This window comes from Halyomorpha halys, unplaced genomic scaffold (assembly GCF_000696795.3).
Source record: "Halyomorpha halys isolate HHAL.00 unplaced genomic scaffold, Hhal_1.1 Scaffold278.1, whole genome shotgun sequence".
Lineage (NCBI taxonomy): Eukaryota > Metazoa > Arthropoda > Insecta > Hemiptera > Pentatomidae > Halyomorpha > Halyomorpha halys.
Genome location: NW_027109219.1, coordinates 252,976 through 268,319, shown reverse-complemented (window position 1 = coordinate 268,319; position 15,344 = coordinate 252,976). Strand labels below are relative to the sequence as shown.

General features: G+C 29.6%; 1 protein-coding gene across 1 annotated transcript in view; it reads left to right on the top strand.

The window, feature by feature from the left end:
• Positions 1-15,344, top strand: part of LOC106680694 (P protein) — a gene marked incomplete in the record, with an annotated part of 42,576 nt that overhangs the window by 3,750 nt on the left and 23,482 nt on the right. Inside the window, 10 exon segments of the mRNA XM_067047399.1 lie at positions 1,943-2,053; positions 2,127-2,232; positions 2,305-2,380; positions 3,644-3,810; positions 3,890-3,996; positions 8,180-8,339; positions 9,807-9,878; positions 10,008-10,139; positions 10,553-10,668; positions 13,089-13,227. Of these exon segments, the coding sequence (XP_066903500.1) occupies positions 1,943-2,053; positions 2,127-2,232; positions 2,305-2,380; positions 3,644-3,810; positions 3,890-3,996; positions 8,180-8,339; positions 9,807-9,878; positions 10,008-10,139; positions 10,553-10,668; positions 13,089-13,227 (1,186 nt within the window).

Sequence of the window (15,344 nt, the reverse complement as noted above, 5' to 3'; positions counted from 1 at the left end):
ATTAATGATATGATACAGAGTATGGAGAAGTAGAACTCCAATAATATTTTTAAAAGAGAAGATCTCGAGGCCATCTTCTTTTCAGACATCTAGGAGGATTATCACGTGATGAAGAAAAAGCCAGGTTTGAAACAAGTGGGTTTGGGTGGCTGGGAAGTTTATCATGGAAGGATTGGTATCTGGTTCTGGCTAAATCGGCAACATATGAGACATTGAGGTCCTGATGTATGACTTAATTAGTGACAAAGTAAAGAGCATTAAGGATTTTGGATTGTAAGGATTGGATATTACAATTTGATATTAGTCTATTGGAATTTAAGTGTTATTAATATCCAGAGATAGACTATGATTTTTCATTTTTTCCACTATGTCATTCTTTTGTTTTATTAATTCATCCAGAGACAAGCATGCAAATTGCTGTGTACACCCTATAGTTGGGACCAATGTCTTTACTTGGGATACACATATCTTCTCACTGAATCAAGACAGATTAGCCTATGGAAGTACTATTAGGCGGTTTATTGTCAGCCATGAGGGCCAATTTCGTCCACTATTTTATTAATTTCTTTGGTATGAAAATCTTGGTTGGATGGTGTCTCTCAAGGCGGATAATGTTATTTGCTGTATTCTTTAGCCAATGAAGAAGGTGTTTGAAAAAAACCAGCTGTGCTGACTCCATTGCTTCAAAGTTTCAAAACCCCCGAACTTCTAAATCATATAACAATGTCGACATGGCCATAGAATTGATAACAGTATTTTAGTTTACTATCACTTTTACTTTTAATTTAAAAAATTAAGTTTTTATATTATTATACATATGTCTACTTTTAATTAAATTTGTTTTATAGAACCAAATTATTTATACAATACATATTATGTATTTATAACTCCAACAAAATTTATTATGAACTCTTTCAAAGGAATTAGATTACCCGATATCAAAACTGTAAACATATCCACTTTTGATTTTCATTGTGATTACAACAAATGCCCTTTATACATGTGCACTTTTATTTTTTTTTAAATTTATTTATTGATATTTACAACTGTACATAAATACATCAAGTAAATTTTAGGAAAGCATAATGGTATGGTACAAGCATGTAGAGAAACTTCCCAATGGTAGCACTCTAAAAACATTTTTACAATATAAGGTTCGAGGCCATCTTCTTTTCAGACCCCTCGGAGGAACACTTTTATTTAAAAACAAAAATGTTATTGCCTACTGAGTTTTCTTTAAAAAAGTAACTTTTTTTTTGTTAATGCCAGTTTGGATTTCTGTACTGTGTCACAAATGGTCAATCATTTATACATAATTAATTTTTTATCTTTTCCACTATTGTCCTCTAAAATAATTTTTTTAAATTAAATTTTATTCTTTTTTTTTGTTATTAATCAAAATAATAATAATGCACAGTTTGTGACCCATATTAATTGGGCAGTATCATTTTATTATTTAATTGTTTTTCCTATATGGATAATCATTTATTATTTTCAAAGCTGTTATAACTTTTCTTTTATAATTCTTTCTCTTTACTTGATCAAGATGGTTCTTAAAATAGCTGTGGTGAGCTTGTGTAATACAAAAACACTTATTTTTGATAGATAGTCATTTAGGTTTAATTATTTTCATCCCCATTACATGAAATAGCAGATTTTTCTTCCGAGACATTGCTTCTATTATGATGTTTATTGATTTTTCTTGCACAAATGTGACAATAAGAAATATCTTAGTATCAAAATCTTTATTGAATCGCTTATTTGAAGAAATAAAATTATCTGAGCAGTGAAATTCATTGTGTGCTTTGGCTACAATTATTCAATAACTTTTAAAACAAGTGAAGAATACAAAAGAATATTAGCTCAATGATATGACACAACCTTGAGTTTGTTTAGAACTAGAAAAATAATTTTATGAATTTCTACTATTTATTTTTTCTAGCAAATCCCATTCTGTACCAACTACGCCATCTGTATATAGAAAAGAAACTTTAACATTTTCTGAAGGTTGGCCCTTGACAGAAGAATCTTCTCCATCAGCTTACAGTTTTATGTAATTTATATACCGTTTTCTTTATGATGAGAATTTTCTTATTTCAACCATTTATATAATTTTTTTTTTCCAGTGGAAAAGTTGATAATGTAAAACAGTTACTTACTAAACCAACTGTTAGTAAATGGAAGAAATATATAAAATTGTTTTGTCTCATTAGCATATGGCTTAATATAACAGTAAGTTTTCGATTTTACTTAAAAATGAATCTACTCGATTTCTTTCAGGTCTTTTAATTATTTTATTTTCAGATTATTTTAATGGCTAAAAGTGAGCGTAGTTCTGAAACAATCCACCAGATTTCAGTGCCTAAAGAAAAAACTCGGAGTATCCTTTTGATAATATTTATTATGTGACAAGCATAATTGAAATTTTTTTAAATAAATTTCCTACCTTTCTTATATTTATCATTCTATGGAATTCTTTTCAATAAAACAATTTTATTTAATATTAAATTGTATTAGGGTATGGATCTTTCATTTCAAAAATATATTTTTTATATAAAATGATAGAAAGTAATTCAAAAATTTGCTTTTAGGATTCACAACTTAAAAATTTATTATATTAAACAAATTAAATAAAGTATATCACAACTTGCGGAGAACACCAGGAAAAAACCAACTCTCTAGATAAAATATTTATTAAAAACAAACTCAAATCATTGATTAAAAAGTTGAAGTGCCACATCATTCAGAAATTTATGCTAGTATTTTTACTTTCCTATATGTGTACTATATAGTAAGGAAAAGTGTTGTGATCTTGAAATAATTTGAATTTGAATTTTCGACGGAAATACATTTTTTGAGGTCCCCTGGGTACAAAAAGCCTAGTCTTGCAGAGGTTTGTGTCTGTCTGTCTGTGAACAGCCTTGCTCAACAATGAAAAGTATTACGAAACTGAAATTCCATATTTAAGATTGATGTATAAATGGAGTGCCTTTTTATAGAAATGATTTTTAATATTTTTTTGAATTTCCCCAAAACAGCTCTGGCGATTTTAATGAAACTCGTAGCATTAATGAGCAATTAAGTGTTCTTTAATATCAGATAGGTTTCATCCTCATTAAAATAGATTAATAGGGCTTAAATGCCAAATTTTCAAAAAATCTTCATATAAAGTACCTTCTATTTTGTTTATTCGAAAAAAAACAGTTCTTATTTAGTTAGCTATAATATTCAATGTATAAATACCAAATTCTAAAGGATTTAATGGATAACTAAAGGAGAAAATGGAAAAATAGATAAATCCGATTCAAACGGGAAATTCTGAGGCCGCACAATCTTTCCCAATTGCATGACTGCTTCGTTATCTTTAGTATTCTTGGCAGGAACACAATTTATATTTGTTATTCCCAGGGGAAAACACTAAAATACGATCCTTTATAGCAACTTAAATTTTAAGTAGATGTATGGGCTCGTGTTGAAGTTATTGTGATTTTCGAAAAAAAAAAAAATCTTAAAACTGGAAAGGCAAAAATTATTAAAGACCAGGAAGTGGGTTATAAAAAAAAAAAAGAAAAAAAGATAGGTAACTTAAAGTAATAATCATCATATACATTTTATAAACAGTATTTTTACTCAACAACCATAGCTTTTTGGATCCTTGAAGTACCAACTATGAAGAGCATCCATGTTGAACTTGGAGGATCTCTCCTACCTTCTTATTATGGAAATATGTCTCAGCACTGGTCATCCTTATGGATTGAAGTGGTGCAAACGAATGACACATCATCAGAGAAATCAATATCTTTCAAAAAGGTAAATTAAGTTTGTTTTTTTAAATATATTTTATTCCCGATTTAATTAATTTTTTAAAAAACAATTTTCATTATTTCAGAAAATATCAGACACTTGGAGTGTGCCTATAGTGTCTGAAAGTCTAATTGATTTTGTGCCTGAAGTTAAACGGAGTCATGTTTTCTATTTAGAAACTATAAATGCATCGTAAGTTTGTTTTTTATTCTGTTGACTAAGATATAAGTAGTGGTAATTAATTGGTTTACATACTAAGGAACTGGCTTTGAGTTATGAAATGTAAGTCATTGATACACTATAATTAAACAAAAATGACTATAATAGTGATTATTGTTTATACAGGGTTTAGTGTCTAAACTGGACATATGAATTAGGGACCTCAAAACAAGAAGAAATTTATGGGCGTTGATGACCTCAGGGTTTTACGCCCTTAAGCCCCAGACAACAACAACAACAACAACAAGAAATTCTCTCTGGAGGTATATTCATTAACATTTTGAAATATTCAAATCAAAAGATTTGCATTGTTATGGATTATTTAGGTCATATATAATGTTAATCGTTACAATCCATGAACGGTCAGGGATTCAATACTTTGTATGGAAGTACTGTTTTTAGAACAACATTATTTTTTTATTCAGGAGGGCTACAGAACCCACTGGGTTGTCTCACGGCTGGATTCGAATCCATACCATGAAGTTAGTAACAAAACACATTACCACTTTGCCACTTTGTTCCCCGAATTATTTAGGTTGTAATTAATTAATTAATATGTGTTCCAACTATTTTATTATTGAAATATAAACATCAAAATTCATGTCTAATGATGTTCAAAGTGATTCAAGGTAATCAAGACTTGTCATCTTTCTTCCGCAGCAGCTGTTAACGAATGTTACTGGATATATGTTATTGTCATGATCCCTTACACCACTGAAATTTTTGGTTTATGGGAACATCAAATGAAAAATTTATGCAAGACCTTAATTCTTGCAAAACATTAACACATATCCACATCAGCCTCTACTGTTGTTTAAGAAAGATGCAGGGTCTGCCTTAATGCCTTGAATCACTTTAAGCAAATATGAACGTTAATGTACACATTTCTTTAATAAAGCAGTTGAAATACATATTAATTTATTTATCATAACCTAAATAATTCACAGCAATGCAAATCTTTAGATACAAATCACTCCTAAACAAAGCGTTAATATACCTCCTACCTACATACCTCCAGAAGCAAATTTTTTTTCTTGTTTTAAATCATATTTTTAGTTTGGACACTTAACCCTGAATTATGAAAATACAATCTTTCAATTATTCTTGTTCTTATTTGAATTTAAAGGCAAAAAACTACTGACACTAATCATTGTCTTCACTAATATAACTATGCAATATGTCTTGAAAAGAGGAGGTCTTGGGAGGTGCTAAGCCTCAATATTTTTTGGGTTCGATGTTGCCAGGTATAGATCTTCACATACAGATGCTAAAATTGCATTCTATCTCAATGTGTTAATATTTTTTTAATGGAAGGAGGCATAGAAGTAGAACAGGAGGGAGTGTATTAAATACTGGGGTAAGATATTATCCGGAATCAGAACAGCCTATTAGATTATAAGAGCGAGTAGGACACAATCAAGCCGTGGAGAATGCAATTAATACCTTCTTCTTTCGGTGTCATAAAACAGAGAAATCACCAAGTGCTGTACTAGAAATGGTCCCATAAATGACCCTCCCCCTTATACCTCAAAGCCATAAATACTAATTGTTTAAGTGTTTTTACTACTTCTTGTGAGATAGACTATTTATTTATATATCTATTAATAACCTCTGCATTTCCAAAATTTCATAATTGCTTTGAAATTTATTCTTTTATAATAATAATTGAACAAAGACCTATCTACAATTATATTTTAGATGAAAAATAATAGAATGTTTCATGAAAGTAGAGACTGTTTCCTTTAATATTTTTTGGTCATTTTTAAAAATATTACAACGGAAAGTATTTCTTGGAAGCGCTATAATTCCTGGAAACTATTTATTTTTTGTGACTTGAAATATTGAACAGTTATTAAAAAAAAGAGATTATATTTTATATATGTATATATATTTGACCGTAAAAATTGATATATAAGAAGATGGTCAGGGTTATGGTCAAAAGAGGAACAAAAATAGTTCACAACTATTTATTTTCCGACGTTTCGCCCCACTTTGCTATTTTTGTTTCTCTTTTGACCGCAACCCTGACCATCTTCTTATATATAGACTATATTTTAGTATTGTCTTATCAATGATAGAAGACCATAACGTACCGTTGGTCATACTCAAGTGTTCCTGGAATCATTAAAAGTTTGCATGACAATTTTTAATATGTGGTAAAGTACAAGATATTTCTATAGAGATTTAATTTTTTCTGTTGCATTACTAAAATAGATAAGATGATATTACCGTATAACCTAATTTTTATTTATTATATATCTGAGATAACTATATATGAGAAGGGGCTCCCTTGATTATTATTCCTGCATATTATGTTATTAAAGAGATGGGCAAAAATTAGCTATTGTTGAAACCGATAGCTAAAATTGCCATGGATACGACACTTATTCACAAATGAACCATTTATATATAAATATCATCGAAAAATATTAGACACATGTCTGAGGTTTAATTGCAATCTGCCCTAGAAGCTGGAAATAAAATTATATAATTTTTTTTATATTATTATATTAACCCTTTCCTCTGCATATATTTAGTGGTTATTGTATACCAGTCAATTTGTTTTTTCATACAGAATACGAACAAAAAATTGCTGACCATATTACAAGTTTAAATGTATGAAAAATTACAAAACATATTTCTCTTAAAGTAGGCCACAAACAATTTTTTTTAAATAGAAAAATTAAGTCAGGTTTGTTTTCAGCATTTTTTGAAACCTTAAACACAAATTCGTAGGTAAATGTGGAATGTACGTATCTAAAATGGACGAATTTTAGATGAATCTTTATATTGAATATTTATGAATGTACATATCGTTTTGTGCTGTTTAGATGGTTCTAAACCCGTCTATTATTTAAAGTTTTGTGTAAATTAAAAGCGTTGTGTATAAGTTATTTCAATTTTCAATAAGTAATCAAAGACCCCAGTTGGGTAAACCATTTTCTATTATTATATATTTGTATGGTAAAATATTTTTGGATTTATTTAAAGAATTCATATTCTAGGGTTTTCAAGGTACTGAAAAATAATCTGGACTATCTTTTCTTTAAACATTTTTTTGAAATGTACTACCTCAATTAGATCAAATTTCTTTATCTGTTGATGTGAGATGTGCCGTTTATGTTCTGTATTTTTGTGATCTTTATCTTTTTTTCCCTGATGATGACTGAATTGGTGAAACATTGACTGGTAAACAATCTAAAGGTGCCTCTACATGTTTGCCAAACTTCAGCAAATTCACACATACACAAAGATGATGTTATAGATGAGTTATTTGGATCATCTGGGGAAAGTTGGTCTGTGTTTGTAGCAGAGCCATTGAATTTCAGTTTTTAGACACAAATAAAATGGCGGTTGTACTGCATCCACATGTTTGTGTTCATTCAGCATTGTTTTAGAACCACGAAAAGATAAATATTTGTGATAATTGAATTTTAAAGAATCTCTCAAACCTGCAGATTTGATAATTAATTCTAGATTAAGATTGTATATTTTAAAATCCTACCGATTTGGTATAACATTGTTTCAAATTCTGTAAATTAACTTTAGCAGTTTTTTTTTTTTTTCATTTCACAGCATTAATATACATTTCTACAGACATTACATATCTAGGCAATTGATGGTTATTGACAAGTTTCCAATCAAAATTCAAAAACAAAGGTTGAATATATAGGAGAAGTACCATTTGTATGAATTTTTATCTCCTACCATCTACTTAGCTGATATTTGTTTCCATTCAGTTGGTTTATCTTTGTTTTATTACTTTTTTTTATAATGGAAATAGAGTAAATCGAAGTTAGTAGTCCAACAAATTCAAACAAAATAAAGATTTGACTAAATTACAAAGGTGTGAATTATTAGCTTTTTGCAACGCTACCTATGAGCAAACGGAAGAACTAAAACCTTCATCACTGCCCTAACAGAGTGTGCCACTAATGATGCTTTAAATATTGTATTGTATTACTTTTCTGTTAATTTAATGGTAAATAGTTTAATATCCTTGTTTATAAACCATTGTTTAACAAGCATTTGTACAAATCTTGGATTTGCGACAAGTGCCAAACACGTAGATCCAGCATTAGAATCTCCCATTAATATCTTAACAATAATTTAAAATAATAATTTTTATTTATTTTCTTTGTTTTTTGTTTTGTAGCCTTGTCAAAGACATGATCTTAAGGATAGTCATAAAAACAAACATCAACAGATCATTTCCTGTGTCCCTTTCCTACCAGTTGTCACCGATAGATCCAAAGGATGGAGTGCTCTATGCTGCAGGAGTCTTACTGGGATTGTATATTTTAATAATATTTGAGGTGAGATATTGATTAAAAGTTTAAATTAAAAATTTTTAAGGAATTTCGCCCACTGACTTATTTATTTTCTCCCTCACTTATCTATTTATGAAGTATATAGTAATGGGAAGTATTACGATATTATAAAATTGTAAAAAATTATGAAGTTGAATTTTTTACGGAAATAGTTTATCTTTCATTTCAGATCCTCCTTCCGATAGAATTCCATCCCTGCTTTCATTCATCCCTCCAGAACCCTTCTCACCATCAAATCTTGTCTATTCATTCACTATCTATTTCACTTCCAAATCCAAAAGAATTGAAATGTATGTTCTAATTTTCAATAAAAATTTGTAAATCAACAGAATATTTTATTTTATTTTTTTTTTGTTCTTTTATTGATTAAAAATTTGTAAATATAATATGATGTTTAAACATCATGTACTCTTAATTGTCAAATATAATTTTTTTTTTTTCAATTTACTATTAGAAGCTACATTGTATATCAAACTTGTATTTTTGATTTAATTTTTATATAAACAAATATATAAGAAGAGATGGTCAGGGTTGCGGTCAAAAGAGAAACAGAAATAGTTTACAACTATTTATTTTCCGACGTTTTGTCCCACTTTGCAGGACTTCATCAGGGCTAAAAAGATATAAAATAATACAATGATAAGAATAAAAATACAAAGATAAGAATAAAAACAAGTAACAATGGCAAGAGTAAAAATTTCTTTATAAAAATACGTAAAATATAAAGCTAAAAAAGTACAGGAGATGCACAATAGCTTTATATTTTACATATTTTTATAAAGAAATTTTTACTCTTGCCATTGTTACTTGTTTTTATTCTTATTATTGTGTCTTATCTTTGTATTTTTATTCTTATCATTCCATCTTTTTAGCCCTGATGAAGCCATGCAAAGTGGGGCAAAATGTCGGAAAATAAATAGTTGTAAACTATTTTTGTTTCTCTTTTGACCGCAACCCTGACCATCTTCTTATATATCAATTTTTACGGTCAACTATACATACATATATACTATATAAACAAATGTTTGTCTAACAATTCTATCTTGTATATTTATTATAAGAAGTTACATTTTGTTTTAATATTATTTGTCGATATTTTTTGTTTTCTACACTAAGACACTAAAGCCTAATTTTTATTATTTATATTATTATTCTGAGGGGATTCGTCCCAGAATAAATAAAGAATTTTATTATATTAAATGGCTCAACAATCCATTACAGAATCAGGGTGTCCTCCAAAAGCTTCTATCATTCCTTTCTATCTTGTTTAGCAGCCATAGCTTCATTTAATAATTTTGATTATATCTGTTAATCTAACATTTAGTTTGACAAAAATCCTATTAAAGCCTACTTAAACAATAATTAATATTGAGAAATTTGGTGGATAGTTTATATTATATTTTAATTTATTGATACAATTTTTTTTTTATTTACAATTGTTACCTGTTTCAGATCGTTCATCGAACGCTAGCGGCAATGCTTGCTTCAACTGCATCTATCGCTATCCTAGCCACCTTCGATGCTGTTAGTTCTTATTATTCTTAACCTTAAGTTAATAAAGCTGTAAATAATATAGTGATGTTCAATTATAATAGAACTTTTTGTTAACTGATATGTCTTATTCTATTTATATAAATAAAATTTTGATTTTAGAGACCTTCCTTAGGAGAGATGGTGACTTGGGTTGATGTCGAAACACTTCTTTTACTATTTTCAATGATGCTACTAGTCACTGTGTTTTCCGAAACTGGTGTTTTTGATTATTTAGCAGTATTGGCATGCAAGGTGAATTTTAATGACTTATTATTATTAAACTAATGAGTACTTTATTATTATTATTGTTATGAGGAGATTGTGTATCAGCTGTATAGATTGTGTAGAGGATAGGGCTGAGAATACTTCCTTCAGGAACACCAGCGGACTGAGTATAAAACTTAAGGATAAGAAAAATAACTTATATTGGTTTGAATTTGAGTGCTACTAGCTTTAAGGTGTTTCTCGATGGTACAAATTTCATCAAATATGCCGGAATTATGAATATTTTGATATCTCAGAATATTTATATATAAGACCTCTAAAGCGGTTTCTGTGTCACACTAGGGAACTTTTTCTAAAGTCCTCTTCTATCTACCAATCTCTTGAAATTATCATTATAATAAAATTTAGTGATAGCTTTGTCATTCATTCATGGATTTCAGATAACTAACGGAAAAGTTTGGCCATTGATAAATACACTTTGCGCTTTTACAGCTTTAATATCATCATTTTTGGATAATGTCACAACTGCGCTATTTATGACACCAATAACTATTAGGTGAGTATACTAAATAAATATTTTATGTTAAAATAAGAGCATGTAATTGTTAATTTGAATTGTTTTGTTAATATAAATCTTATTATCTGGACTAGTCCATTTAAAGATCTAATACCATTGTTCATGAAGTAGTGGTTTGTTGTTTGTTATATTGTGGATTGTTGATTAATTAACAATACTGAGAATGATAATTCTATTATTGAAATAGTTCATAAATGATGTTTTGTGATTGATATTTTTTTTTTTACTGGAAGATTATTGATTGACCGTGTGCATAGATGAATGGAATATGGTCCGGGTGCAGTCAAAAAAACTCAAATAGTGAATGATTATACTATTTTTAAAAAAAATTCAAAAAATTACTATTCATAAAAATAGTATAATCATTTACTATTTGAGTTTTGTTTACCGCACCCGGACCATATTCCATTCATTTTTTTTTTAATTTGGCACGAAAGCACTACGGCCAGTAAGGCCTATTGTACGCCAATTAAAGACACGCCAGTGCTGCATCACAGCACTGTGGTAAGCTTATTAGAGCTTAAGCTTGGTAGATTCGAAGAAGTGTAATATGCTTAAGGAGTTGATCAGCTCAAAATGCTTGGGATCTACCACGCGATCCACCCTGAACAGTGCAAACCTCACCCCTGCAAACTGATCACATCAACAAATAATGCCTTCTCATCCTCAGCATTGCAGAATCTATACAATGGTGACTCTTTGTTATTATCTATACAATGGTATTTGTTATCTATACAATGGTGTTAGCTTGAGGTTAAACTTATGTTTATTTAATCTGCAGTGACCTGTAAAGATCCCTGTAATTATCCTAAGAGAGGTCCTGTCCAGCCGAAGCAGTTCTTTGCTTCATCCTCTACAGGGTTCATCAAGAAACAGCTTAGCCTGTCTTAGTCTTTATTGAGCCAATTTCGCTTGGCTTTTAATCCATAGGCTGCCTTTATAGTGCTTGGGCTAATGCCACACACAGCCTCCTGTGTAAAAGGAATGGTTTCAGAGCTGCTCCTAGCAAGTCTGTCAGCATGTTCATTGCCAGTGATACCGCAGTTGCCCGGCACCCATTCAATGCTGACTCTATTAGTGCGTGAGAGTCTATTAAGTGCTGCATAGCAGTCTTCAAAAACTATGAAACGAGTGACGGGGCTACTGAGTGCCCTTATTGCAGCCTGGCTGTCTGTGTAGATGGTGATTCTTCTACCAGAGAGCCCTTCCTCTATAAGAGTACTAGCGCAATGATTTATTACGAGTATTCCAGATTTTTGATTGATAGTAAAAGTCTTGTTTATTTATTCTTCTGTAAATATCTATCATAACCTATTACTTTTCTCTTATATTTTCATTGTTTTAAATTATTATGGGGTGTAAAAAAACAACAGTTTTACTTGTAGTTTGGATCTTGTAAGTTTTGGAAATCCAAGCTCATGATATCTATAAAATAAATTTCTGATGATCTATGTAAGAATCGAAACTATTCCATTTTAGTACTTTAATTGAATGAAACATTAATTCATGATTAATTAATTAATCATATTAGCATTAATCATGAGGAGAAGAGGATCCAGGTACAGTCATTAATGACACAAATAAGTAAAACTTATACTATTTGTGCCATTTTTTCAACCTAATTTTCAGGGCTTTATCAGAGCTGAAAAAAACTAAACAAGATAACAACCCTAATTCAAGAAAAAATCCTTATTCAATTTTCCTGAAAAGCTAATATAATTTATTTTATAAAAGAAAGATGGTTTAGGTGCAGTCAAATAGTAAATAATCTATTTATTGTGAGCCTACGTTTTGCCCCACTTTGCAGGGCTAAAAAATATTCAAACAACTAAAATAATGTAACAAGTAGGAGGATAGATAACATGAAATAAAAGTAAACCAAGTTATTGCTAAAAGTGGTTTAAAATATATGAGATTTTATATGAATGCTCAACGACATTATATTTTATCTTCTATTAGTATCATATACTATCTACATAATTTCTTGTTATATATATTTCCTTGATAGTATATACTTTTTATACGTACATAGATATTATATACTTTGTTCGATGTATTTTTATTATAATCTTAAAAGTTCTCTTAAGGTTGCTTTCTTTTGAAGCAACCTTATTTTTTTGTTTTTGAGTTTTGTTTGTTTTTGTTTTGAGCCCTGATGAAGGTCTGAAATTCAGAACAAAACATTGGCACAAATAAAATATGTTTTATTTATTTGTCCATCATAACTGACCACACCCCCAATCATCTTCTCTTATTGAATCTACAATCAATATTAACATATCATTAATTTACAGTGAAATATTACATGTCATTCTTTGGAAATAATCTATTTATTTAGAAATTTATTATGATAAATATGTTTTTTTTGTGAAAAAAAACTTAAATTATATTTTTAATAGGCTATGTGAGGTTATTGAACTGAATCCTGTTCCGATCCTAATTTCTGTGGTCATGTACTCAAACATTGGTGGGGCGCTTACACCAATTGGTGATCCTCCGAATGTCATTATTGCTACCAATAAAGATGTAAAAGAGGCTGTAAGTTTATTTAATTATTATTAACTTTTTAACTTATACTAATAACTATATAGTATTTTACTGTCCTTACCTTAGGTTTTAAGTTAGTTCTTTTAGAGACCCCTGAGTACAAAAAATATATCATTGGCCATTGGCCTATCTGAGTTTCTGTGTTACAATTATCTCTTAAATGGAAGGGCCAATTTCATTGCTCTGTTTTTGAAAATTTTAACATTTTTTAGGATTATGGCCACCGATGCCTGTTTACCAAATCAGGCACTCTGTGCGCAATAGGCAAAAAATGTTTTCTCTCTAAACTGTTGCAATAAAATGATTTTAACGATTTTGATGAAACTTGCATGAAATCTTTATCTTAAAGCCCTTTAACTTTTCATAAGTGAGATAAATTTTCTAGAAAATTTAGGAAAAAAAAAGTTTTTGAGGAAAATTTTGATATTACTCAAAAATTACTCATTTGATGGTAAACTATGTATTGCAATATCCTCTTTTTTGATAAGTAGTTATTTTTTAAATATAAATAGTTTAGTTTTTTCCATGTATTTTCACCAAAGAGCAAAGTGGTCAACTTTATCATGTATAGCAAACTAACCGATTTCACCATTGAGAGGTTATGGAAGCAAAAACTGACTTGTTTCAAATATTCAAGATGGCGGTATCCGTCCTTTTGAAATCTGTTGAATTGCTGCTATGTAGAGCAGATAGATTAAAATTGTTCAACTTTTGTTGTTTCTCTACCACAATTATAGTACAAATTAATCCAGGAGAAAATAGAAAAGGATGACAATCATCAATAAAGTATTTACATCTTAAATCATTGCTGATATATCAGAATGGTTGTGTTAACAATCGATGTTTGCATTGACTATCGATGTTTGGTAATGGACAAAGGCAGAAAGCTCTCTCTTTTGTTTGGATCTCTGGTGGAGTGGACGTCTCTTGGAGTGCTGAGAGCCTGACCACCCTTTAGGGGTATTCATGATCTATGTTAAAGCGTGTTAAATGGAAAAACTCGTGTTAAATCGAAAAAAATTGCCTTCTTTTGCTGTGGTAAAACGAAATAACATTTAACATGGCTGAGAGTCTGTTACTTGGTCAGTTAAGTCGAGAATGACGTCACACAATAGACCAGTTGAGATCGCCGCCATATTAGTTGTTGTGACTTTCAATACAGTTGTCAATTAGCTCATCTTCATTCTCTTCTTCACAAGTTTGAAGATCAATAAGACACTCATAAGCTAAACTTTCACACAAATTCCACTTTTCACTCACTCTAGGCATGTTTTAATTAATTACTTAAATCAAAACTGAAGTAAACAATAACATGAGAGTCTGGAAGGAAGGTTATAAACATAAAGGCTTATACAACAAGTTGCTGAGAAATCCGCTAGGGGCTCTTATGCATTTAACGTTTAACATGACTTCAAACAGGGCTGCTCACAATCCTATAGTTATAACATTTAACATGGTAAAACATATAACATTTAACACAACATCATGAATACCCCTTTTGTCTACTATCAGTGGTAGCATTTTTTAGAAGAAGACATGAAGAATCAACAGTCAACAAAGATCATTTAATTGATTAGTTTGCTCAACCTAGGATTAAACAGATTTCTAAAAGTAGCCATTAATTCAAATATGAAGATGGCGAGGGTTTCGGTCAAAAAGAACATAAATAGTTGTTAACTATTCTGTTCTTTTTAATTGCAACCCTGACTATCTTTTTAATATTTCAAATTATACGGTCAATTATTTTTATATTGTAATATGCTCTTTTTTTAGTAAATAGTATATTTTGATATATAAAGGGTTTATAATATGTTTTATTTTATGTATCATTTTAAGATTGTTATTTTGTTTTGTTTATTCAAAAAGCAAGCTAACCAATTTTCATTGTCTATAATAACTTCGTGATACCAAACAAAGCCAAGATGGCCGTACGTATTCTTCAGTCAAGTCCGTTGAATCAAGGCCATGTGAGCAGATTCAAATATCATTAAAAACTTTTTTAAATCTTCCCTCATAATTGAAAATATAAAAAATTAAAGGAAAAATAGAAATCAAGAAATAGTGCTAATGAATAATATTCAGAAAGTAAATCATTTGGAAAAATCCCT